This window comes from Halichoerus grypus, chromosome 5 (assembly GCF_964656455.1).
Source record: "Halichoerus grypus chromosome 5, mHalGry1.hap1.1, whole genome shotgun sequence".
In the NCBI taxonomy this organism is placed as follows: Eukaryota; Metazoa; Chordata; class Mammalia; order Carnivora; family Phocidae; genus Halichoerus; species Halichoerus grypus.
The window spans coordinates 169,940,735-169,964,950 of NC_135716.1; the positions used below are offsets into that span (position 1 = coordinate 169,940,735).

The 24,216-nt window shown below is 40.0% G+C and overlaps 2 protein-coding genes and 1 long non-coding RNA gene across 12 annotated transcripts; 1 reads left to right on the forward strand and 2 right to left on the reverse strand.

The window, feature by feature from the left end:
- Positions 1 to 38: 38 nt before the first annotated feature.
- SRSF10 (serine and arginine rich splicing factor 10) lies at positions 39 to 13,339 on the forward strand. 8 transcript variants are annotated; one of them, XM_036089015.2, is made up of 7 exons: positions 42 to 248; positions 1,908 to 2,012; positions 5,573 to 5,676; positions 6,940 to 7,102; positions 7,337 to 7,390; positions 7,524 to 7,625; positions 10,961 to 12,261. In XM_036089015.2, exons 1-7 carry the CDS (start codon positions 184 to 186, stop codon positions 11,019 to 11,021), a joined length of 654 nt encoding a protein of 217 aa, XP_035944908.2. In that variant the 5' UTR covers positions 42 to 183; the 3' UTR covers positions 11,022 to 12,261. The 8 variants fall into 8 exon arrangements, with proteins under 8 accessions (XP_077929764.1, XP_035944903.2, XP_035944905.2 ...); XM_078073638.1 differs by lacking the exon at positions 7,524 to 7,625 and having other exon boundaries at positions 39 to 248; positions 7,340 to 7,390; positions 10,727 to 13,339; XM_036089010.2 differs by having other exon boundaries at positions 40 to 248; positions 7,340 to 7,390; positions 7,524 to 13,339.
- Positions 13,340 to 14,607: 1,268 nt separating this feature from the next.
- On the reverse strand, positions 14,608 to 18,920 carry PNRC2 (proline rich nuclear receptor coactivator 2). Of its 3 annotated transcripts, none has more exons than XM_036089017.2 (3): positions 18,660 to 18,920; positions 16,963 to 17,168; positions 14,608 to 16,689 (listed from the first exon to the last, which is right to left on the reverse strand). In XM_036089017.2, the coding sequence occupies exon 3, from the start codon at positions 16,669 to 16,671 to the stop codon at positions 16,252 to 16,254; it is 420 nt and encodes a 139-aa protein (XP_035944910.1). In that variant the 5' UTR covers positions 16,672 to 16,689; positions 16,963 to 17,168; positions 18,660 to 18,920; the 3' UTR covers positions 14,608 to 16,251. The 3 variants fall into 3 exon arrangements, with proteins under 3 accessions (XP_035944910.1, XP_077929766.1, XP_035944909.1); XM_078073640.1 differs by lacking the exon at positions 18,660 to 18,920 and adding an exon at positions 18,067 to 18,254 and having other exon boundaries at positions 16,963 to 17,164; XM_036089016.2 differs by lacking the exon at positions 18,660 to 18,920 and adding an exon at positions 18,067 to 18,254.
- Positions 18,921 to 22,577: 3,657 nt separating this feature from the next.
- Positions 22,578 to 23,694, reverse strand: LOC144381784 (uncharacterized). The gene is made up of 2 exons (XR_013447604.1): positions 23,544 to 23,694; positions 22,578 to 23,320 (listed from the first exon to the last, which is right to left on the reverse strand). It is a non-coding gene; the product is annotated as an uncharacterized LOC144381784 (long non-coding RNA).
- Positions 23,695 to 24,216: the final 522 nt, after the last annotated feature.

Below are 24,216 nucleotides of genomic sequence, written 5' to 3' on the forward strand. Positions count from 1 at the left end.
TAACCGTTGCCGGTCCCGGCGTTGAGCCCAGGTAGGAGGGGGGGTGGAGGCGGGAGTGAAGTCTCGCGAGAAGAGGCGGTTTCGTAGCGGAGCCCGCTGGTTGAGTGTCTGAGGATCCGCCGCCGGATCCGCGGACGGTTTACTGAGCCCGTTAGTACTCCTGCCGAGACTCACGTCGCCGTCATGTCCCGCTACCTGCGCCCCCCCAACACATCTCTGTTCGTAAGGAACGTGGCCGACGACACCAGGTGTGTACAGAGGAGGGACTCCAGGCCTACCCGGGGAGGCCGCAAGCGCTTGGGGAGGACCCGTGCGGCGGCGGCGGCGGCGGCGGCGCGCTGGGCCGGGGGAGGGGAAGGCGAAGATGGCGGGTCCCGCGCGGGCTTTCGGGCCCCAGCTAGGCCGCGCCGCCGGCTCAACCGCCGCGTGGGAGCGAGGGCGGCTCCCCTGGTCCTCTCAGGCCGCCGCGGGGAAACGCGGGCCGCGTGGCGGGGTTTCGGCCCCCCTCCCCCTCCGCACTTCGGAGCCCCTTCCTCCCCGCTTCCTCTCGGCAAGTCCAGCCCCCGCCGCGGCCGAACATCCGCTCCCCATTGATTTGAAGTTCACGTTCTTTGGGGTACACGCCCCCTCGGCCCCGAGATTTTTTTTGGTTTTGGTAGTTAAAAAATTTGGGGGAAATAACGGGATCGGGGGAGGGGCATGTATGGCAAAACATTCGCAACCCTTTTTTTGTCGTGTTAGTTCTGATTTTTAAAATGTTGGGAGATGTTTGGGGCCCTGGGTGGCTCAGTCGTTAAGCGTCTGCCTTCGGCTCAGGTCATGATCCCAGAGTCCTGGGATCGAGCCCCGCATTGGGCTCCCTGCTAAGCGGGAGGCCTGCTTCTCCCTCTCCCCCTGTTTGTGTTCCCTCTCTCGCTGTGTCTCTGTCAACTAAATAATAAAAAAATAAAATGTTGGAGATGTTTGGAGAGAGGGAATGTCGAAAATTGAAAGATAAGATTATTCCAGTTAGACGGTGCGAACTAGTTCTTCCCATTTCCCGGAAATAACTGGTCACCCTTTCAGAAGTGAGGTTTAGGAATTCTCTACCATTTGGATGTTGATAAGCTAAATTGATTAATCCAGACCTGCCTTTGTTCTCACCAATTGCCTTAATTGCTTGTAGTTGCCGTCAGAATTTTTTGGAAGAGATCGTATCACTAGGAGAGACGTTACGTTTCACAATCACTCTAACCCCCCAAAAGTCAAATTTATTTTTGTAGCCTTGTGTTATTTACATTTTTCCGTCCTAACTATAAGTAGGAAAGTAAACATCTAGAAAATTTTTCCCTTGTCATTTTGACTTTATTATTTAAGGAGTTACATATATTTGTGACTTCTATTTTTCAAACCTTTATCTACCTCCTACTAAGTGTCTAACCCTGTCGCTAAAATTTTAGGATGAAAGTGCTAGGTATTTTTCAGAGTACTAATCTTGGTTTGATACTATAAAAGCAAAACATTAGTAATACTTATTATATGGAACCTAATGATACCATGCCTTTTATGAAAAATTAAAGGTGTGGTTAGAAACAATAGATAAATTTATGACCAAGTTTCCTTAGATGTCTTTTCCTGTTGTTAATGTAAAATAGTAATAGATTTTTATTACAAACTGCATTATCTCCCAAAAATCTTGGATCTTAGCATTCCTTTTTCAAAAAGATAGATTGCCGGCATATTTTTCGTATGTTCTTACAGTTGGGTCTTGATGTTGAGATTTAGAAAGCTTGTCTGTTTCAGGTCACGTGGGGATACACAGTCCCTTTCATTAATTGATAGATTACAGAAAGATACCTATTTCTTACAAAGAAATTATTTTAAAAGAAGTGAACATAAAAATTGGGGGTCTTTTTATGATGTTTTAGGTCCGAAGATTTACGAAGAGAATTTGGTCGTTATGGTCCTATAGTTGATGTGTATGTTCCACTTGATTTCTACACGCGCCGTCCAAGAGGATTTGCTTATGTTCAATATCCTTTCTTCAGATGGCTGATTAGTGAGGGGTGTTGAAGTTTGAAATTCAAGTTTATGTAAGAGGTAACATCTAAAAAGTAGTTTACTTTTGTCCTCTAATAAATGTTTAATGTCTTCAAATTTTTGAAAATTAATTCTGACTCACACATTGCTCTTAACTATTTCTTAAAGTTAATCCAAAAATAGTAAAATATTTAAATTCCCATTCATGCTGCTGAAACTCAAATCAATTGATTATAAAATGTGATTTAAATTTGAATACACTCTGGTTGCTACCACTTTTAATGTAAGTCAAATTAAAAGTTGATATGTTCTTGTGCTTAGCAATTAAAGTTTGGTATTGTCTGTTAATTTGAATCACTTGATCAAAAACAAATTGTATAACAATGAGGTAAACTTCTTTAATATTGTCCCCTAATTTGCTGTCCTCTGTTGTTACCTCAGAGAATGTAAAGCTGTACAGTTATGGCGACCCCAAAGAGAAAGCATGAAAGAACCTTTAGAGTAGAGTTCAACACTTAAGGCAAGTAGACAAGCCAAAGACCTCTTAAGGATCAGGCTTGAAGAGAAGGGAGAGTTTGGGAAAAGAAAAAATAAAGAAAAGCTGGAAGAAGGACAAGCCTAATGGGAGACAAAGCCTCGCTTTATCTACAAAAGGGGGAAAAGGTTGTTTTTCAAAGTTAAAGATAAAGCCATCTGTCATATTTGGCCAAGCATCTCATGACAAGTCCTTCTGACAAGCACTTAAAGAGTTAAAGGTCAAGATGAAGTTGAATGATGGCCAAGATTAAAGGAGTCATACCTGATGTATCCTACAGAATAACTATTTTCCTTTTTTTTTTTTAATGTTTTGTAAGCAGTTAATTTTCAAAACTATTCTGGTTTGGTCTAGTGACAAAACCTGTAACTTAATTTATGTGGGCCTTTGATGTTGTGATTGTGGTCTTGTATAAATGCACTCTCTCTTAGCTTGTCAAGTTAAAGTGTACCAGGATATAATGTTGTTAAGCTTAAACTCAGCATATTTCTGTTTTGGACCAGATGGTCAGATCCCATAGGTAATAGGCAGTGCTCTTTGGAGTAGCATGAGGTTCTGGGGTCAAGCTGACTCCACAGAGCCTTGCTTAAAGGGGGGACAGGTGCTAGCACTGGGAACTACTTAGAAACAACTCTGGTGGTCTTGTAAGGTCAAATCCACTGGAGATACTACCTGTTTATAGATTTTAAAGTGGCTGTGGGGGGGTGGCCACACACATACTCCAGACTTCTAAACTTAGCTCTCTGAAGCCTGCTGGTCCTGCACTGCTTTAGCACATACCATTAGTTAGCCCTGAGTGGATTGCAGAAGGCCTTATCCCTTGTATGGGTACCTAATCAGGATCTACGGGAAGTCATTTCCTGACCCAGAGTTTGAGGTGACATCTTCAGTGAGACAGCAAAGGTTTGGGCTGTTGGCGTCGGCCTTGGAAAAATTGTTACTGCTTAAATTCAGTGGGTCTCTTGAAACTTAGCAGGGGTCCTAGTGAGACTTAGGGAGAATGTTGAAAGCTGCTACTTCAGCAAAGCTAGTTATCAAGGACAGTTGGGGGAATTGGTTGCAAAGCTCTGTTACAGAGAGGATAAGAGCAATAGATGGCTTGGTTTAAAAAAAAAAAAAAAAAAGCGATGCTTTCTGGCTTACAATGTTGACCTGATTTTACTGGTTTGGGGTGGCCTGGGAATCAAGATCAACAGTAGTTTGACTCAAGAGTATGTGATAGTTGGGCCAGAAGAGAGTCGTCATCTAAAGGCGATCTATACTTCTTATATATATATAGTCTTTCTATGGTCTTAAAATAGTTAAAAAGAAGTAGGTCTCAGGATTTTGCAAAGATCCCGAGTACAAATTTCTCCATAACTAGCATCTGAGTGATATTTGACTCTGTTCCCAATTAGCCTTCTCTTGACATGTATAGAACTTTGCCATGGTTCATCCAGCCCAGGATTCTGTTTTTGAGGGTAGATCCAGAGAATGAGTTAATCTCAATAGTTTTTATACCTTTTAGTTTTAATCCTCTAAAAAGTAAATTATATTTTGCCTCTTGGCATAGTAAGTAGTATACCCATTAAGTGAACTTTTTCTTTAATATTTTAGAGCCCAACTACATTAACCTTGAGGGGTATTCGGTTTATAGCACTCAAGGTTCTAAACTCCCTATCAACCTTTGCCTTTTCATGTTGAAAGCCCCATGATTTAGGACTTGGGGAAACCTGTCTTTCATTAACATAACACATAATAGCTTCAGGAAGAGAGAGCTAGGAGCTTGCTGTGGTCCGTAATTCTTTTCAAAACAAAAAATAGGAAATCTGGTGAGGCAGACCTTTTAATATCTGGAATAAACAGTAGTATCAGTCTTAAAGGGAGTGTGTCTCTTCAGGGGTGGTGTTTAATCAGCTCAAGATTGGCACTCTTGTCTCTCAAATTTGAGAAATATAAATGGACAAGTTAGAAGAGTGATTTATAGGATAGAATGAAAATCTACACCCAGACTTAACCCAGTTCCCTTTCCAAAGCTTTTATATCAAACACTGCTCTGAATATTTGCTTGGCTTCCATCAGAATGGTGAGTTTAGGGAAGGAGCTAAATTTGGGCAGAGTAATTTTGTAAAGCCAAGAGTTCTCATAGTATTATGCTGACCATGAAGGAAGAGGGCAGGCAAGGCAACAGCCTCTCCAATCAAAAACCAGTACCAGCAGTTCCTGTGTCAGGTTTATAAATGTTATCTTGAAATTCTCAAGTTGAAAACCAGTCCCAGACCCACTTTGCAGGGAGCTGAATGTTTAGTATTAGGATAGGGCTTTCCAGTCCAGGAATATTTAGAAATGGTCTGTTATTTCTTGACCGCATGCTTTTATAGTCTGTGCATGGGTGTAATACGCTTTTGGTATAGTGATATCTTCAGTATTTATTGCTTGATTCTGTCTTGATATCCTCAAGTGGATAGCATACCAGTCTTTCCTGTATGGTAAAAGGAAGACAACTACATAAAATAAAAGTGTTAGATATATCAGAGAAAAACAGCAAAATAAAATTTGAAGTTAATGCTTTATCTCTTGTAAGGTAAGGTATATTCTGCTTGCTTACACAAGAACTATTGGCATTTTCTTTTTTTCCTTTGAAACAAAAATATGAGAAACAGTTTTGGTTTTATTTTAAGAAATTTTTGTTTTAGTATACAACATAGAACTGACATTTGTTTTTCTTTTTTGTTTTGTAAAACTTAAAACTCAGGAAAATTTTTTGATAGGATTACTTGGTAGTTCAGCTATAACAGATGTTATTTTAATAACTTTATAATATGTAATCACATGTGTTTTCAAATGTATGCTGAGGAAATCACAAGTGATTTAATGCTGTGAAGTGTCTATAGCTGAATCAACCAACCTAAGTAAGTGAGGTCTGGATGATTTTCTAGAATAATACTGAGAGATTGTGAATTGTTCCAGACTTACCAACTGAATGTTCATTCATTATCAAAGTATGCAAAACTTCCCAAGCCCCTTAACATTTAGCACATTTGAGGATGTCCGTGATGCCGAAGACGCTTTACATAATTTGGACAGAAAATGGATTTGTGGACGCCAAATTGAAATACAGTTTGCACAGGGGGATCGGAAGAGTAAGTACCCTTATGCTTAATATATGTATATGTATAATATGTCATTTTTAAACAGTGCTTTGATAACCTCTTTTTGGAAGTATTTGCAATTTGTCTGTCCAAAATCTAAAAAGAGTTTTTGAAGAGATAAGAGTATCTCACATGCTTTGCAAAAGCGTAGAACGTGAAGATTAGAATGCCTGAAATGTGTTGGACTTTTTAGGAAAGTGGATCGATACTATCTGCTGTGACATGTTTAATATACTGGGGGTGAAATGAAAAGGGAAATAATTTGGAAAGTATTGGGTCTTTTCAGCCATTTCTTTTCATACAGAGATCTTCAAGGTATAATTGGGTATTTGGGTGCTTGGCTGTGGAAATGAACAGATAGAATTAAACTGAGAAGGATTATGGGTGAAACCTAGAATCGGTTTTATATTAGTCTGTGGTTTTTATTATGCAGGCAAGCACCAGGTGTTAGCCGCTAATGAGGCAGGAGTACAAGCCTTGGAGTCAGGTAGACCTGGGTTTGAATTTGGGCTCAACCATTTTGTTACCTTGGGCAAGATACTAAAAGGTAGAGGTGAAAATAGCCGCTGAAGAGAGGAGGAGCATAGAGGTAGACACTAGCTACCAGTAATTCTCTGGTTCTTGGGTTGGGTGATGGGTTCTTGGATATTTGCTGTGGTATTTATATAAACACACACACTTCCAGTATCTGCTTCATAGAATCGAATGAGATAACAGGAATTGAGGACTGTCCAGGGATGCTGGTATGTCTAAGGCATCCAATAAGTGCTCTTTGCCACTTTTGTTGTGATCTCTCAGACCCGTATAACCACATATCACTGCATTTTGATACTAAAACATTGTTCGTAGGCTACCAGTAAGTGTTTTGTCATTGTTAATTGTGTTCCTAAAAAATGAAAACCAAGCAGAATAATTCCAAGTTAGCATATGGTTCATTCATCTTTTAATTTAGAAATTTTAATGTGGTGAATTTTCTTAATGTTGAAGTAGTTGGCTTATTTTTGGACAACAAGCTAGATGGTGAAAAGGTCTCTGAAAGAAATATTTGGGAAGATAATTGAGAGTATCATTTTTAACATAAAACGGTATTCTGATAGACATCCTCAAAAACAAATACCTTTTCCAAGATTTAGTCACCTTGACACAATTTGGGGGTATAAGGGAAGAGAATACAGAAATTTTTCCTATAATTTGAAGACTTAAAATAATAGGTTTTAATGTTTCTAAATATTTCTGTTCTATGTATTTCATTAGCTCCAAATCAAATGAAAGCCAAGGAAGGGAGGAATGTATACAGCTCTTCACGCTATGATGATTATGACAGATACAGACGTTCTAGAAGCCGGAGTTATGAAAGAAGAAGATCAAGAAGCCGGTCCTTCGATTACAACTATAGAAGATCTTATAGTCCTAGAAAGTAAGTGTGATGTGTAGTACAGTAATCTGTCAGAAAAGATTTATGTTTGTTAGCTTTTAATTTTTTTTTATCTTTTTGTACACTTTAATTACATACGTTGTATGCTTCATTGAAACTAAAAATATTTTAGTGCTTCATTTAAAAAGCATTATGGCTCACTTTTTTTAATTAGAAACTTTAGAAGACTGTACATAGACATTTGTCACTGTTTGCTCTTTCTGATGTACTTTTTAGCAGTAGACCGGCTGGAAGACCACGGCGTAGCAGAAGCCATTCCGACAATGATAGGTAAATAACTTTGCTTTGAAAAAGACTTATACGTTTTTCAATTTCAGAGTGAACTTTTGCTCTAAAAATAACAAATTTGATTAATATAGAATCTAATTTTTACTCTAATTGTATTTCTCCTCTGTTTTGAAAGATTCAAACACCGAAATCGATCTTTTTCAAGATCTAAATCCAATTCAAGATCACGGTCCAAGTCCCAGCCCAAGAAAGAAATGAAGGCTAAATCACGTTCTAGGTCTGCATCTCACACCAAAACTAGAGGCACCTCTAAAACAGATTCCAAAACACATTATAAGTCTGGCTCAAGATATGAAAAGGAATCAAGGAAAAAAGAACCACCTAGATCCAAATCTCAGTCAAGATCACAATCTAGGTCTAGGTCAAAATCTAGATCAAGGTCTTGGACTAGTCCTAAGTCCAGTGGCCACTGATAGTATAAACCTTGATATTTTTAGGCATGTATCATTCATTTACTCATAGTTTGGTTTACTTAAATTATCAGGAATACAATGTTGCAATGATGCTTAAAAAACACTTGTCAGTTTTCCCTGTACCAGGCAAATGGTTATAATTAAAATGATATGCTGTTGAGAAGCCACTCTTAAGAGTCCAGTTTGTTTAATGTTATGGGCAGCTACCAATTTGTGGTGTCTCTGTATATTTTTGTAAAGATTCTCATTTTTTATGCTTGAAGTATTGGTGAAAAGATGTTGGTTGACCATAATTTGCAACATTGTCTTATTAAAAATAAACTTTCATATCCATATTTGGTAGAACTGTTAACTAGAAATGTAGCTTGCTAATAAGATAGAATGATACAAAAGTGAAGTTGTAGCCACAGTACAACACTGACTGATCAGACACATTTAGGTTCAGGGTGGACCTTTTTGTCTTGTTAAGATGTCTAGGCCCGTGATAATAGTTAATTTATAACAGAGCGTGGAATAGTTCTTTTGTTAACCCCACTGTCTTGGGGAATGATGCCAACTGGGTTAAGTAGGATTTGGGGGAAGATTGAGTTTTTGACTGAAACATGGAGCCTTCACTGCTTTTTTCTGGTTTCTTTGAAGATTTGGAACATATAACCATCAGAAGAACTCACCTTAAAATTTGAGCAGGTCAATGATGGCAGAAATAATTTTAAGGGGGAAAAAAATGCTCTCATGTAGTTACTCTCAACTTTAAGGAGCATTGTTGGTTGTCATATTGCTTAGTTTTCTTACTGCTGTTAAAAAGCAGCAAGTAAATTGTTTCCAAGTAGATTTTGTTTATGCATATGCATAGTGTAAAAGAACCGAATTTTGATGCTTGTAGCACTCGGTCTGTGCATTTGTATCAAAATTTGCCTACCGCTTTATGAAGGAGGCTTGTTCTTCACACCTCAGCTTATTTCACGTGAGGCAAGTTGAAAGAGAACACTCCCATTCTAGGTGATTCTGTGGTGCCATGAAATTTAAAATATTTTGGAAAAAGATTAATTAAGAGTCACATCTCTGAGTTTGATTATCAATGTATAGTACCTGGCAGTACCTGACTAAAAAAAGAAAACAAGACCCTAACCATTTATAATTCCTAGCATTTCTCTGAGAGATCGTTTGGGGGGAGCAATAAAAGGGAAACGTCCAATCTCATTTCAGAATAAAAGCTAGCATCTTTAAAATTTTTAGATTGCTTGCTTGCAGGTATAAGTAAGAAATATTGTGGGGAAACGATTCCTTTTAGAGGATTACTTTTTTTCCATTTTGGTTTTAGTAGGCCTTGCCTGTAAAGAACAAAAGATGGTTTTTAAATACTGTTTGTGGAATGTGTTTAAAGGATTGATTCTAGAACCTTTGTATATTTGATAGTATTTCTAACTTTCATTTCTTTACTGTTTGCAGTTAATGTTCATGTTCTGCTATGCAATCATTTATATGCACGTTTCTTTAATTTTTTAGATTTTCCTGGATGTATAGTTTAAACAACAAAAAGTCTATTTAAAACTGTAGCAGTAGTTTGCAGTTCTAGCAAAGAGGAAAGTTGTGGGGTTAAACTTTGTATTTTCTTTCTTATAGAAGCTTCTAAAAAGGTATTTTTATATGTTCTTTTTAACAAATATTGTGTACAACCTTTAAAACATCAATGTTTGGATCAAAACAAGACCCAGCTTATTTTCTGCTTGCTGTAAATTAAGCAAACATGCTATAATAAAAACAAAATGAAGGAAATAATGATTAACTGGAATTATTATAGTTTTGAATGAGATTCTAAAATAACAATGGAAACAATTCTTTGTAGATTTAGGAATATTTTTAATCAGTGTTGCACTAGGCACAACTAACTTTTCTTTGGAAGTGATAGAACTTGCCAGAAAGGTACATCTTTTATATACTACTTAAAAATTCCTTATGTAATGTCAGAGTTGTTTCATGATTGCTTATTAAGCCCCTTGGGTTAAATAACATAGAGATTATTGGTAGTATTAAGATAAGTATTAAAATGAAATTTGAGTCAGCTAATTGTAAATTTATATTTTCATTATTGGATGGACCAGTAATTCTGCTCTTCCTGTCCTAAGCAAGATGCATTGGGCCTTATATTTATGGCTTGATTTAAAATACTTTTGCATTGAATGTCAGTGAGCAGTTAATATACTAAGTGATAACCACTTTGGGGAACTGGTTTAGGTATTTTATGGTTTGCATTCTAGCTACTTTATAATGACAACAATTATAGCTAATACTTCCTGAGTATTTATGATGTGCCAGACACAGTCCTAAAACTTGATGTGTTAACTCATTTACTTTTCACAAAACCCTAGGAGAAAGATACTTTGGTTTACCCCATATCACAGAAAAGGAAATTGAGATACAAAGAAAAGGCTATAAAAGGCAGATCTAAGTTTTGAGCCCAGGCCTGGTCCTTACTGATTTTTTTCTTTTAATGGACTATAATTTGAGGAAAGTAGATTGAGGAGATAGCCCATTGAAATTGTTCTCAGTCTTTGTGTAGAAACAGAAGGCCTGATGACTTCATTTTTATTTATGTCACTTAATATGACTCACCCTATTTCCTTGAGAACTTTATAGGTTACTTCTGAAGTGACATACCTAACAGCTTCAAAAGAACTAAATTATGGTTGAACCCATGATAGTTAGGATCCTACTCATACTTGATGAGGATCCTTATACAGTGCTTTAATTTTGGGCTGCATAGTTCACAATTATGGAGTATCTACTGTGTGTCTGGCACTGTTGTCAATATTAGAGTAGATCATATGAAGACTCAAGTGAGGACTGACACTTCACCTCTATTTTTACTTAAGATCTCTGCATTTTGTTTTGTTTTGTTTTGAAGCCAAGTAAGCAAGAAGAAAAATGACAGATAATGCTTCAGTGAGAAAGGAAAGGTGCTACATAGAGTATGAGCTGTTAAGTTTACAACCCGGGGAAAAGACCTGGGAACTATTGTACTATTTTCTTGAAAATTTGGCCCAGTAAGCTGCTACATCCAGTTCAACTAACAAAATCCTGTATACCACAGAGAAGAATAAAGAAAACCAAACTGACAAACATCCTTCTTTTATTTAAGACCAAACTGCAGCTGGAATACCCAGTACAGTTCTGCTTACTACACTTCAAGAAAGATCTGAGAAAGCGGAAAAAGAACCAAAGAAGGGCAGTTCAAGCGACCAAAGGGTGGGTGGAAGGTGCTGCAGTATGAATACTGTACGAATATTTTGACTCTGGTCTGAAAAGATAAAAGAATGTTATCGAAACTACATGGAATAATTGAAGTCCCTTCAAGTTTGAAAGTAAGCATTTTAGGACAAATAAAAGGAAATTCAACTTTGTACTTGTGGAAACTAATCCCTAAATCTGAATAGGTTTATATTGATTCATGGGTAACAGGTCCATAATAAATGAATGGAAACTAGGATGTCTGAATATCAAGGAAGACAGCCATAGTCTCTTACAGTGCCTCTGTTGGTCTGTCTCAAACTGAAGTGGGTGAGAAAAGGCATGGTCCAATATAAACTTTTTCTTGGTTATCTCTTAAAGTCAGTTCCATTTTTGCTATTGGCAAATCTTGCCTTTGTTTATTCCAGTGCCAGTGTTTTTCTGCTTAATGATTTGCTTTGTTGGCATCTAAGTTTATTTACTTGTATGCCATGTGCAGTTTACATCTTCCTTATGTTCTCTTTCCCAGGTAAATTCCAGTTATAATACTTGACATCTAGCTAAGAGGGTCCATCTTGTCTCACCTCTGTCCTAAGTCAGTATATTCAGCAAACATTTATTTACTGAGCCCTTACTGTGGGCAAAAATTGTACTGGGTAATTGGGGAGAAAATTCACTTACTTAATGTCTACTGAGCACAATCTAGTGAATCATTACAGTATGGCCTCATTGTTTTGAGGTATATTCGTAACTGTTTTACACCATTCATATCTTAATGTAATTATAAAACCCAGAATACTATCAAAGATAATTTTGTGATTATCTGCCATTTAAAAGTATCCAGTATTTCTGTTTGCATCCCATTAATACAAATAATGAAAAAATGTTTTAATCTGTAATAAACTGATTTATTGTGCAGTGACTGTAATATACTAGAGTTATATTAAATTGTTAACTCTGCCTCCTCAAACACATATTAGGAAATAATCCCCAAAATAAGTATTTAACTTTGCATTAGATATAAAGGAGACTCTGGGTGCTATAATTAGATTATTTTGAGGCAGACAGAGAGCTGTTATCCCAACTGATTTAGTATGTTCTGTAATTGAGAAAATGTTCACCAGATTATACTTTTTAGTGATTTACATGTACATTTTATAGGGGACATGTTCTGTGTATAGTGAATAAATAACTTTTATAGTATCACGAAAATGTTTTGGATTCCTTAGTTCCTTATTAGGATATGAAGTTTATCTATACGTTGACTCTTCCATCACTCACACTTGATTTTTGTCCTATTTCTGCCACATATTTTAAGCTTTTCGTGTAAAGTTATTCATCTAAAAATACGGAAGTGTTTAAGCCTTTATTAAAAATGTTGAAAATATTGCAGAATACACCTAACTATGGGAGATACGAAATGGAGGCATTTTTACCCCCGTTTGATTAAAAAAATTTTTTCAAACCTGCCTAAGATCAACAGCAAATAAGTGGCAGATCCAGGTTAGAGTTCATGGTTTTTTTCATTTGGTGGTTCCTTTTTACTGTTTTGTGCCTTTTTTTTTTTTTTAAATCAAATGGGAAATTTTTTATAACAAAAGTAATATAATGGACTATAGAGTTCACGGCGAAGGAAGATTTAATAGATTTATGAAAAATTTAATACCAAAAAGTATTTTGTTTGTAATCTTTCTGGATGAAAAAGAGGATAAATAGAACACGAGATCTCACAGCTATTGTGACTCAGGCTCTCCATCCTGGCTTTCCAAATTTCAATCTCCTTGTATTGCTTTTTGGCCATATTGTTTACAAAATCCTGAGATACTTTGAAAAAGGGAGGCTATGACTTAAGACAGTACAGTGATAGCTGAGGAATAATCTTAACGGCATTTCTACCAGAAGGTCAGAGCTTTTTAGGAGTAAACGTTTTCATTGATAAATGAAGTAAGCAGCCTATTTTCATTCAACTATTGACATCTATAAGATGGAGGTAGTTGCTATAGAAAAGTTTCCTTCTCTTGGGTTTTTTTCCTCTGCCCCTCTCCTCCAACAGTGTTGGTTATGTTTATTGCATTCTGTTTCTATGTATCCCTAACAGTTGTTTCACCCTATTGAAGTCGGGACTCTCTTATTTGGAATAAAAAGCAAGGCATGTAAAAATTCCTTTCATTGATAACTGACAGGAGTAGTTTGTAAAGAAGTGAAAAAAAGGCCTTTGTGTCTAGTTTTTTTGTAGATCCCATCTCTTTGAATGCTAGAGTGAAATAAACTTGGTCTAGGAGCCAAAAAATTTGGTTTTTTTTGTTTTGTTTTGTTTTTTGTTTTTCTTCCCTTAGTTTAGCTCTGCCTTCCATGTTTGCGGCTGGGTAGGCTTTCCTCATTTGTGTTAAGAGGCTTTTGAGATGTACTCTCCCTCCTGTTTTACAGAGAATTGCCAATGAGAATGCAATTAAAGAAACTAGAAAACCAAAACCCTTCAGTTTTTTTTCCACGTTGTGCTTGCTTTTGGGAAGAATAGAACTTAACCAGAAATTAAATGTAGGCTAGGTCATGGACCCAGATTCCATCATACTATACACTGCCATCAGAAAGATAATGACAAATTAAAATTCTAACACTGAAGACTCACGCTTTGGCTGACTTCACCTTAGAGGATAAGTTGGTTCTCTAATAACTTTGGTTCTCACAAGTACAATAGTTTGGGAAATTCCTGTAGGCTAACCAAAACTATTAGTACCTCTCCAAGGAATGAGATGTTGATCTGATGGTTGACCTTTTCTTTAGGTTATCCCTAGCTATTGAAAACTTTATGGTTAAAAGCCTTTTGTACTCCCATCCTCAAGTCTGAACACTTTTATCACTTGAGTCAATCCCAAACCAAAAAACTAATATATATTGTGTCAGTCCAAAACTAACACACATGGGCTGCAAACTGTTAAATCCAGTGAAATTCCAGTGCAGTTACAGAAAAGAATTTAACAGTCCTTGGCACTGTTCATAGACCTTACACTGGGAACAGAACAGGAAAAAAGACTCAAATTTTGATTTCCTCCAAATTATTTCCTATGGTTTGCATGATAATGTAATGGCCTTGCCTTGGGGTTCACCACCTATTGAACAAGTTGAAGCTATCCCTCATTTGGAAAGTCTTAGCAGGTGTGGTTCTTGTTAGGTGTTTTTTTCCCCCCAAAGCCCCCTGGTGGAAATTACGCTTTTATATATAACATACAAACATCAAGGGTTCTTGTCAATTTGAGGAATTCTTTTGTTTTCTATAAACCTCAGTCACCTTAGAATGTAGAAAAAGCGGGGAGAGGCAGGTAATTAAACCTGCTTTATTTGACTTGATAATGAATCAGAAGCTTAGTTTCCAAAGTATTCTGTGGCCTTTTACTGTTAAACCTGCTGGGGGTGGGGGGATCATGATAGAACATCTTTTATCAGGCACATTGGTTGCCTCATAAAAACCAACAGTCCTTCCATTTTTCAGTTGGGTTAATTATGCGCATTCTAAGAATAAGACAGTCATAAGTTTTTTATAAAATACAAATAAGCCACTGGGGGGGAAGAAGCAATTTTATTTTAATTTCATGCTTGAAATTCACATGTGTACATTAAGTACTATGTAAACTTGAATTTTTAGGATAGCATTATTTGACTTGAGCAATATTATTACCTCATCTAAGTTTACTTGGAGAAATACAACTTGGCCATTCTGCTTTAAAATGTCAAAAAGCTGCCAAATTAGAATAGGGCAGTTATAATAAGAAATTTTTAATTGACTCGCCCACACACATCTGTAATTTACTGTTGGGTTAGCTGTTATACTTAGGTAAAACATGGTATCAACAAGGTATTATGCAAGAAATTACATCTTTTGCATAAACGGTCCCCTGGGTTGCACTTTGACTAGTAACGAAAAATACATATACTGACGTACACTAAACTATATTCGTTATAGATTACAAAAGTTATTGAAAGCCAAAATGAATCTTTAAAGTTGGAGGGACCCTTTAATAGTTAATCTTTGGGTTTAAGGAAGAAAAATTAAAACTCCCATACTGCATTTCACATCTCTTAAAAATAGGAAGTGTTTTAGCAGCTTAAAACCTTTACAGTTATATAAAACTTATTACACTAGGATTTACTTTGAAATATAGTTTACAACCAGATCAATTATACATACACTGGCACTTTAGCACAAGGGCAAACTTTAAAAACAAATTATTTTGGACCTTTAAAATCAGGCCATAGTATAAAAACAGAGTCCATGGTCTTACATTCAGCAAATTCATACTAAAATATTCTATTTTTGTAGGATAAATGCCAACAAAACTTTACATATGCTACAAGTTTATTACATATATTTACATGGCTCTTTCCTAGGTACTTAAAACTTTCACATTATATAGCTCCCCACTTTTAAGTAAGCTTTGCGGGGAATGATTTGAGACCAGATCACTGTCAGAATAGCTTATGCAGTGCTGTAATACAAAAATGTATTTTGAAAGCTACTCAGTGACCACCGAATACTGTCTCTGTAACAAATGGTTTTGGTGCTTTAGTTGGCGGATACCCACTGCATGAAAGGAAACGGCCATTGGGGTATATGGTCTCATTCTAAATTAGATAGCCCCTCGTGCCCTTGCCACATTCACCAGCACACAGTTTACTAAAATGCAACTATTCTCTAAGAAAAATTCACATTTTCTTTTTGGCAGTGCATCAGGTTGTTGGCATTATTACTGGTTTGGGTGGTTCTAGGACTTTAAACTGTCAAATATTCAACTACTTTTCAATCCCTGTATGTCTTTTAACTGGATGCTTATAATCAGATTGACTAGCTTTCAACAAGTAAATCTGATCCATGAATGATACTCTTAAATTAGTATTTTTGCCCAACAAATAGGAAAAGCTGATTACCATTCCCCAAATCTAAACTTGACAGGTTTCATTTAAGAGTTACTCAATTGAGAACACAATATCAAGTACAATTACCAATAATTTAGTTAATTTTAAGTTGCACTGATACTATCATTACAACACAGTGCACACAACATGTAAAACAGGTTAAGATGAAGTCTCTATTTTCTACATTAATTAGCAGTTTTACAAACAGATTAATTCCCTAGTGAATTTGGTCTGGAACAATGGACAACTACCCTTAAATATAACTAAATTTAAACAGTATTTTATCTTATTTTATACCTGTACTTTAAGTAAGGTTTTAAGTTGAAATGTCATTATTTCCTTATCAGAAGGATTAAAGGAAACTGGAACCCAGTGGCTTGGTGGTTTAGGAAGAACACTTGGTGATGGTGGCTCACTAAACTTGGCTCCAGCGTAGTTCTGATTAGTTTGAGACTTAAAAAGTAAGCTAGGACTTGATAAGCTAGAGTTCCAGTTTTGATTATTTGAAAAATTTTTGCTCTTCCCCCCATTTTGCATGGCCTGCCGTGCAGCTGCTGATGAGGTATAAGTATGTCCTCTTTCTTTTTTCTTATGAACAATCTTCATTTGGGAATTCTGATCCTTGGTCTTCTGTCTGTTAAGCTGTTGCTGGTTCTTACTAACGTTTCTTGACTGAGGGGCTGGAATGTTATACCTCTCTCCGCCACCCATCTTCAGCTTCTTTGTCACCTGTAAGTAAGTGGAAGTAAAATACTGAGCAAAAATCCAGTAAGAAAAGTTCAAAACTTTAAGAAGGTTCTGTAGCCCCAACGTGTAACTCCAGAATCGTTTTTGAAAAGACTCAAAACTACTATTCAACTGCTTTAACTTCACTGTATGTTCACAATTATATGCACAGCCTTTATTACCTTCTTTAAAACGCTTATCTGCAAATTTGAATAATCACCTTAAAAATAAAAACAATTAGTTTAGGATGTTTGCCCCATAACATGAATTTTATACCTTTCAGTCTGCTTTTCCGATTGCAGGATTTCCACTACCTGTCCCCTTCCTTGCTGCCAAGCCCAGGATAATAGATGTTGCTTTCTGCCGGATCCTTTCCTTTGTCTCAATACAGAAGTTTTCATGGGCCGATCTGCTGAGTTCAGCCTAGGAGCTGAGGCCAACATCTGAGTCTCCTCAGCACACAAGTTTGAGAGAAGTCCTAGCTAGAAAAGTGAAGATTATTTCATTACTTCAATTAAAAAAAAAAAAAAAAAAAAAAAAAAACGGGGAAAAGTGATCGTTTATATATATTTACTACAGAAATAGTTTAGAATGGCTACTTCCTGAACGAAGACAGAAAATAATCTTGTAACTGTCATCATTTAAGAACTCTTCTCAGCCTTGCGATCCGGGAACTGGGGAACTGGGGGACGGGGGTCTGCAAGTGCCACAACGAGTTACCTTTTTCCCGGGGGAGTTTTCAGAGTTTCACACAGATTTTGTCCCCAAAATGTTCAAACCAGGGAAGCACAGTTTTCACAGCTATGCCAAGAAACACTTAAAATGAGTTTCCTAAGGAGACCACGTTTTAAAAATCTTATTCCAATTTCCCAAACTTGCGACACATCACGTATCCTTTTTCAAAAAGCCTCCTCTCCCAACACGTCTACGTCATGAAAAGTGTCTCCTTTAGTTACTAACTCTCGACTCCTCCGCATCTTAAAAGTTTTCACAGGCCATAACCTAAGCCGATTTTCCATCTAAAATATACCAAAAACTGCCTCCTTTGAGTGAGGATTAAACATTCCAGGTTTCATTTACTATCCCAAGAAGTCGGTTTACCAAACAAACAAGCCTCCTCCTTTTCGGAAGGGTAAGGGCCTTGCAGACTTGTTTTAACAGCCCTTGAGTCATCCACCGCGCGAGCCCAGAAAGTTCGGGTCTTCCGACGGGGCCTGGCTTCCGAGCGGCTCACCGTTCTCGAGCCCGGCCCGGGGCCCGGGTGCTCCCCGGCCGCCCGCGCCCGACCCGGTTTCCGGATCTCGCCTCCCCTCGCCTCCTTCCAACAATGGGGAGCGCGGCCGCCAATATGGCCGCACCCGCGGCGCCGCCGCCACTCACCGACTTCAAGCTCGGACGGCGGCGGCGGCGGCTCCTGCTCGGCGTCGAAGCCCCCCTCCCCTTCCAGGGAGAGACGAGGCACGGAACGAACAAAGCCCACGGGCACCGATGAGCTAGCTGCTGACCACCTCGGCGTCCCGACCCGACCTCCTCCTTCCGCCTCTACCGACAAAATGGAGGTGGCGACGAGGGCCGAAGCAGGGCCGGGAGGCACGGCGGCCAATCAACACACGCCGACGCGCCGCCCAGCCAATGATACGCGCGCCACCGCCTGTTGCTGGGGCCGGCCGGGGCGAGGGAGGCGAGCTTGTGGCCTAGGGTTTGAAATCCTCCCCCGAGAGGAGCATGTCGGGAACAACTGCTGCGGCACTGGCGGCCGCCCGCCGGTCCGCGGACGCGCCCGCCCCGATGCTCCCGGCCCCGCACGGTGCGGCGGCGCCCGCGACCCCCGGGGCCCGTCTGGCCCGCGCGCGCTCGGCGCCCTGGAAGGGGCGTCAGCCGCCCTCCCGGCCCCAGCTTCAGCCTGGGCGCCCGGCGCGCCGGCCCTGCGGCCCTAAGAGCCCGACTGGTCCCCAGCCCCCCGGGGGCATTACCGAAGCAGCCTCGGTTCCCGAAGTGGGTTCGCTGGGCCGCGGGACCAGTTTTTACAGCCAGAAGCTCCTCAAGAAAGTTGCCTCCCGAGGCCTCGCCCCTGCGCACTTTGCTCCTGACGCCCCTCTCATTCTCCTCGGTCGCGAGAACTTCTTTGCTGCCCCCAAAGCTTGCGGTTCCCCTGCGGTTCCCTCTTGAGTCCCCGACCCCCGCCTAGAAACTTTCCGAAGTGGCCTCTCCTGTGAAGGCGTTTCCCACACATGCGCGGATCAAGGCAGTCAGTTCCCCCTTTGTGTCCCCACTGGTCCTTAACTTCAGTTAGAGCCCGTCGTCGTCCCGCCTGGTAACTGCTGGTGTCCGTATCTGTCACCCCACACCCCCCACCCCCGCATCACCGCACCCTCGAGGGGCGAGGCCGGGTTTTATTTTTCTGAACACAGTATCCCGTACATTGTCAAGTGCGCAAGAAAAGTTTGTTGAGAGAACGGGGGCTCCCTTACTCCCCTTTCTGCCCAGTTCTAAGTGGAAAGGGGGAGTAAAAGCGATAGTTCCGTTGATTATGCCAGCGAGGAGCACAGAAGAGGGAAAGGGCAACTTCTTTTTTTTTTTTTTTTTTTTAATTTTATTATGTTATGTTAGTCACCATATAATACATCATTGGTTTTTGATGTAGTGATCCATGATCCATTGTTTTCGTATAACACCCAGTGCTCCATGCAGTACGTGCCCTCCTTAATACCCATCACCGGGCTAACCCATCCCCCACCCCCTCCCCTCTAAAACCCTGTTTGTTTCTCAGAGTCCATAGTCTCTCATGGTTCATCTCTCCCTCCAATTCCACCCCCCCATTTTTCCCTTCCTTCTCCTAATGTCCTCCATGTTATTCCTTGTGTTCCACAAATAAGTGAAACCATATGATAATTGACTTTCTCTGCTTGACTTATTTCACTTAGCATAATCTCCAGTCCCATCCATGTTGATGTAAAAGTTGGGTATTCGTCTTTTCTGATGGCTGAGTAATATTCCATTGTATATATGGACCATATCTTCTTTATCCATTCATCTGTTGAAGGGCATCTCGGCTCTTTCCACAGTTTGGCTATTGCGGACATTGCTGCTATGAACATTGGGGTGCATATGGCCCTTCTTTTCACTACATCTGTGTCTTTGGGGTAAATACCCCGGAGTGCAATTGCTGGGTCATAGGGTAGCTCTATTTTTAAATTTTTGAGGAACCTCCACACTGTTTTCCAAAGTGGCTGTACCAACTTGCATTCCCACCAACAATGTAAGAGGGTTCCCAGGGAAAGGGCAACTTCTTTGGGGTAAATGGATAAGCGGCCCAAAATGAGTGTTTTAAAAGAGACGCCAAATTCTATGAACATAGGAACATGTTCAGTGCAGGATTTATATAAACTTTTTATGGGTCCCACATAATTCGTTTTTTAATCTTCAGTTTTTTGCTACCATCACCTCCACCCCTATGTCTTTCTAGCCACGGACCTTAAGTTTTCTTATGAAAACTTCCTTAAGCTACTGCATTTTTAAAAGAGAAGTTTGTTAATCAAATTAATTTGGTAAAATATATAGAAGAGATATTTTTGAGCATGGGGCTTTCTGGTGCTAATCATATTGTAGTCAAATAAGATGTGTATAATAAGCAACTGCTAGCTTACGGAAAGTGTAATCTGTTTCCTAAAAACTCAAGAAGCTGGCTTAGACATCTGGCCAGATAATAGCCAGGCTGTATTTAATGAGTTCAAGACTTTAACTTCAGAAAAGACCCTTACTATGACATTTTTTTTTAAAAGATTTTACCTATTTATTTGACGGAAATAGAGAGAGCACAAGTAGGCAGAGCGGCAGGCAGAGGGAGAGGGAGTAGCAGACTCCCCCCTGAGCGGGGAGCCGACTCGGAACTCGATCCCAGGACCCTGGGATCATGACCTGAGCTAAAGGCAGACACTTAACCGACTGAGCTACCCAGGCGCCCCACTATGACATTTTTTTTAATATAATGGTTTGTAAAGTGAACAGTCTGGTTTCAGTCTGAGCACTTTCTTTTTCTAATTCTTTTTTTAATAGCAAAGATTTATGAAATGCTAAGGGCTTATCACTGCATTTTACATATTCTATCTCATTGAATACTTACATGAAAGTGTATTTTATATTTCTAAATGTGTTCTTTTTAAATTTAAATTCAATTAGCCAACATATAGTACATCATTAGTTTCAGATGTAGAGTTCAGTTATTCATCAGTTGCATATAATATCCAGTGCTCATCACATGCCCTCCTGAATGCCCATCACCCAGTTACCGCATCCCCCCACCCACCTCCCCTCCAGCAACCCTCAGTTTGTTTCCTATAGTTAAGAGTCTCTCATGGTTTGTCTCCCTGATTTCTTCCCATTCAGTTTTCTCTCCCCTCCCCTATGATCCTCTGTGCTGTTTCTTATATTCCACATATGAGTGAAACCATATGAAATTGTCTTTCTCTGATTGACTTATTTCGCTCAGCATAATACCCTCCAGTTCCATCCAAATCAATGTAAATGGTAAGATTCTATCCTTTTTGATGGCTGAGTAATATTCCATAGTTTATATATGCCACATCTTTTTTATCCATTTGCCCGTCGATGGAGATCTGGGCTCTTTCCATATTTTGGCAATTGTGCACATTGCTGCTATAAACATCAGGGTGCAGGTGCCCCTTCGAATCACTATGTTTCTATCCTTTGGATAAATACCTAGTAGTGCAATTGCTGGGTTGTAGGATAGTTCTATTTTTAACTTTTTGAGGAACCTCCACAGTTTTCCAGAGTGGCTGTACAGCTTGCATTCCCACCAGCAGTGTAAGAGGGTTCCCCTTTCTCCGCATCCTCGCCAACACTTGTTTCCTGAGTTGTTAATTTTAGCCATTCTGACCGGTGTGAGGTGGTATCTCACTGTGGTTTTGATTTGTATTTCCCTGATGATGAGTGATGTTGAGCATTTTTTTCATGTGTCTGTTGGCCATTTGTATGTCTTCTTTGGAGAAATGTCTGTTCATGTCTTCTGCCCATTTTTGAACTAGATTATTTGTTTTTTGGGTGTTGAGTTTGATGAGTTCTTTTTAGATCTTGGGCACTAGCCCTTTATCTGATACGTCATTTGCAAATATCTTCTCCCGTTCAGTAGGTCTAATTCTTTTTTATTCGTATCATCCAAATATCTTTCAAATTCATCCCCACCACACTCCCACCCCGTCCTCCTTTCTCTCTACACCAATTTGATTGTGTTACTATTTATTTGTTTGTTTGTTTTAGAGGGGGGTGGAGGGGCAAAGGGAGAGGGAGAGAGAATTTTAAGCAGCCTCCACACCCAGTGTGAGCCCCACTCAGGGCTCGATTTCACAACCCTCAGATCATGACCTGAGCCAAAATCAGGAGGCTGACACTTAACCAACTGAGCCACCCAGGCACCCCTGTGTTACTTTAAAAAAAAAAAAAAATTCATTGGCTCCAAATTGTATTACAGAATTCAGTCACCCTGCTCTCTGATTCTTACCCGTGTAAGACACTTATAAACACACACAATGTATTGGATAGTTTCTCTGCCTTCCCCTTCCCTGTGCTACATTGCTTTTTGCTTATCTGCACAAATTACGGGGTAGGTGCTATTTTGATCTCTACTGTGCAGATGAAAAATGTGAGGCCCATAAAATTTAAAGCAGACAGCCACATGCTAAGACTCCAGAGCCCAGGCTCTGTGTCTCCTGCGGTATTTGTGTCTGAGTCGCCTCTGTCTTCCCATGCCTGAAAGGCACTCTGCCCATAGCGGACACTGAGTGGCTGTGGACGGGACTGGTGGGGCTGCTAGGGCAGTATGAAGCCTCCGTCTCTGCCCGGTCAGAGTCAGGCTGCTCTCCGGAGAGCACTGTTTTTTTTTTTTGTTGTTGTTTTTAAAGATTTTATTTATTTATTTGTTAGAGAGAGAGAGCATAGGCGAGAGAGAGTGAGCGAGAGTACAAGCAGGGAGAGCTGCAGGCAGAGGGAGAAGCAGGCTCCCTGCTGAGCAAGGAGCCCGATGCGGGACTCCATCCCAGAGCACTGGGATCATGACCTGAGCTGAAGGCAGCCGCTTAACTGACTGAGCCACCCAGGCGTCCCAGGAGAGCACTGTTAAAGCCTTTACCATGTCCCAGACTCCCAGCAACCTCTCAGTATAGCTCCAGCCTCATCCTTCATTAATATTTACCAAGTGCTGGTAACAGCTCAGAACTGGAGAGCAGGAGCCAAAAACATACCCTCTTCAGGACATCTGATGCAGCCTCTGACTATCCCCTGCCAGTCTTTAAAGTCGGTGCCACCAACGCACTCCAATTAGTGGTTCTCAGTTCAAATAGGAAAGTGGTGATACAGAGAAACAGCGCTCAGGATGTAAATCAGCCACCAAAGCTGGGAGCCAAATGCATAATAAATACGTGGGTGTTTAATACAAAACATTTATTTAACCAAGATTTATCTGGTACCTTCTTTGAGGCAGGCACTCTGCCAAGCCCTGAGGATACAACAGCGAATGAGGCTCCATCCCAGCCGTAAAAGACTCAAAGGCTCTTCCCCTGACAATTTATCAGGGAAGAAACCTGGGTGTCTGGGGAGATTCATTTCCTCAGTTCTTCCCCTGAGAGTCAAGGACAGACAATGCCAGTTGTAAACACAAAAATTGACCTGCTAACATTGCTACAGAGTTCAGGTTACAAACATTGAACCTGGGCTCCCTGGAACGGAGGGGAAAAGGAAAGGGATCGGCACACTCTGAAATCCTTTCCCCAGGAGGATACATTTTGAATTCCATACCAGTGGGAGCCAAAATCAACAGAATCTGTTACGTAACGTTTACCTACCTGATCTGTAAGTACAAGTGGGGCAAAAAGGTGTTTCAGAAAGTCTGGCTTTGCAGGATCGGCAAGTTGCAGGCTGATACTTGTATTTTAAACCCCACGAGTGGCAAGGCAGTGAGGCAATCACACAGGTTTGCCACACCTTCCAAACACGTCTCTAGTCCGACCCACTGGCTTTCAGGCTGGATCATGCACCTCCCAGTTTGTCTAACTCAAAGCAAGCAAGTTCTTGGAACTTGCCAAGAGAGCAAAGTAGAACACCTGTCTGATGTTTTGATGTGCCTTAGGGCTTTAATCTTGTTGCCAGACTGGTATCAAAACACACACCCCTCCACACACTGTGAATGTGTTTCCTGGGGAAGCATCTGCCTCGCATTCCCCAGTTGCTCACCCATTCCCGAGCCATTGCAAATCAGTTCTCGGCCATTACAGCCAATTTGGTGTAATCACTAAATGGGGTACAGGAAGTCATGCTAAACTCCCACACTTCCTGTGACTCTGACCCAGGGCTCCTCAACCTCTGGGACCTTTACAGGATTCTGATGCATGGACTCCCACCCCAGAATCAGAATCTTTGAGGATGGCTACTTGGGTGCTCCAGCTCTAGCTAAAGGGTGGCAGAATCTGCCATGGTGGCGTAATAATCCTTATTTGGAACTAAAAGCACTTGAAAAAC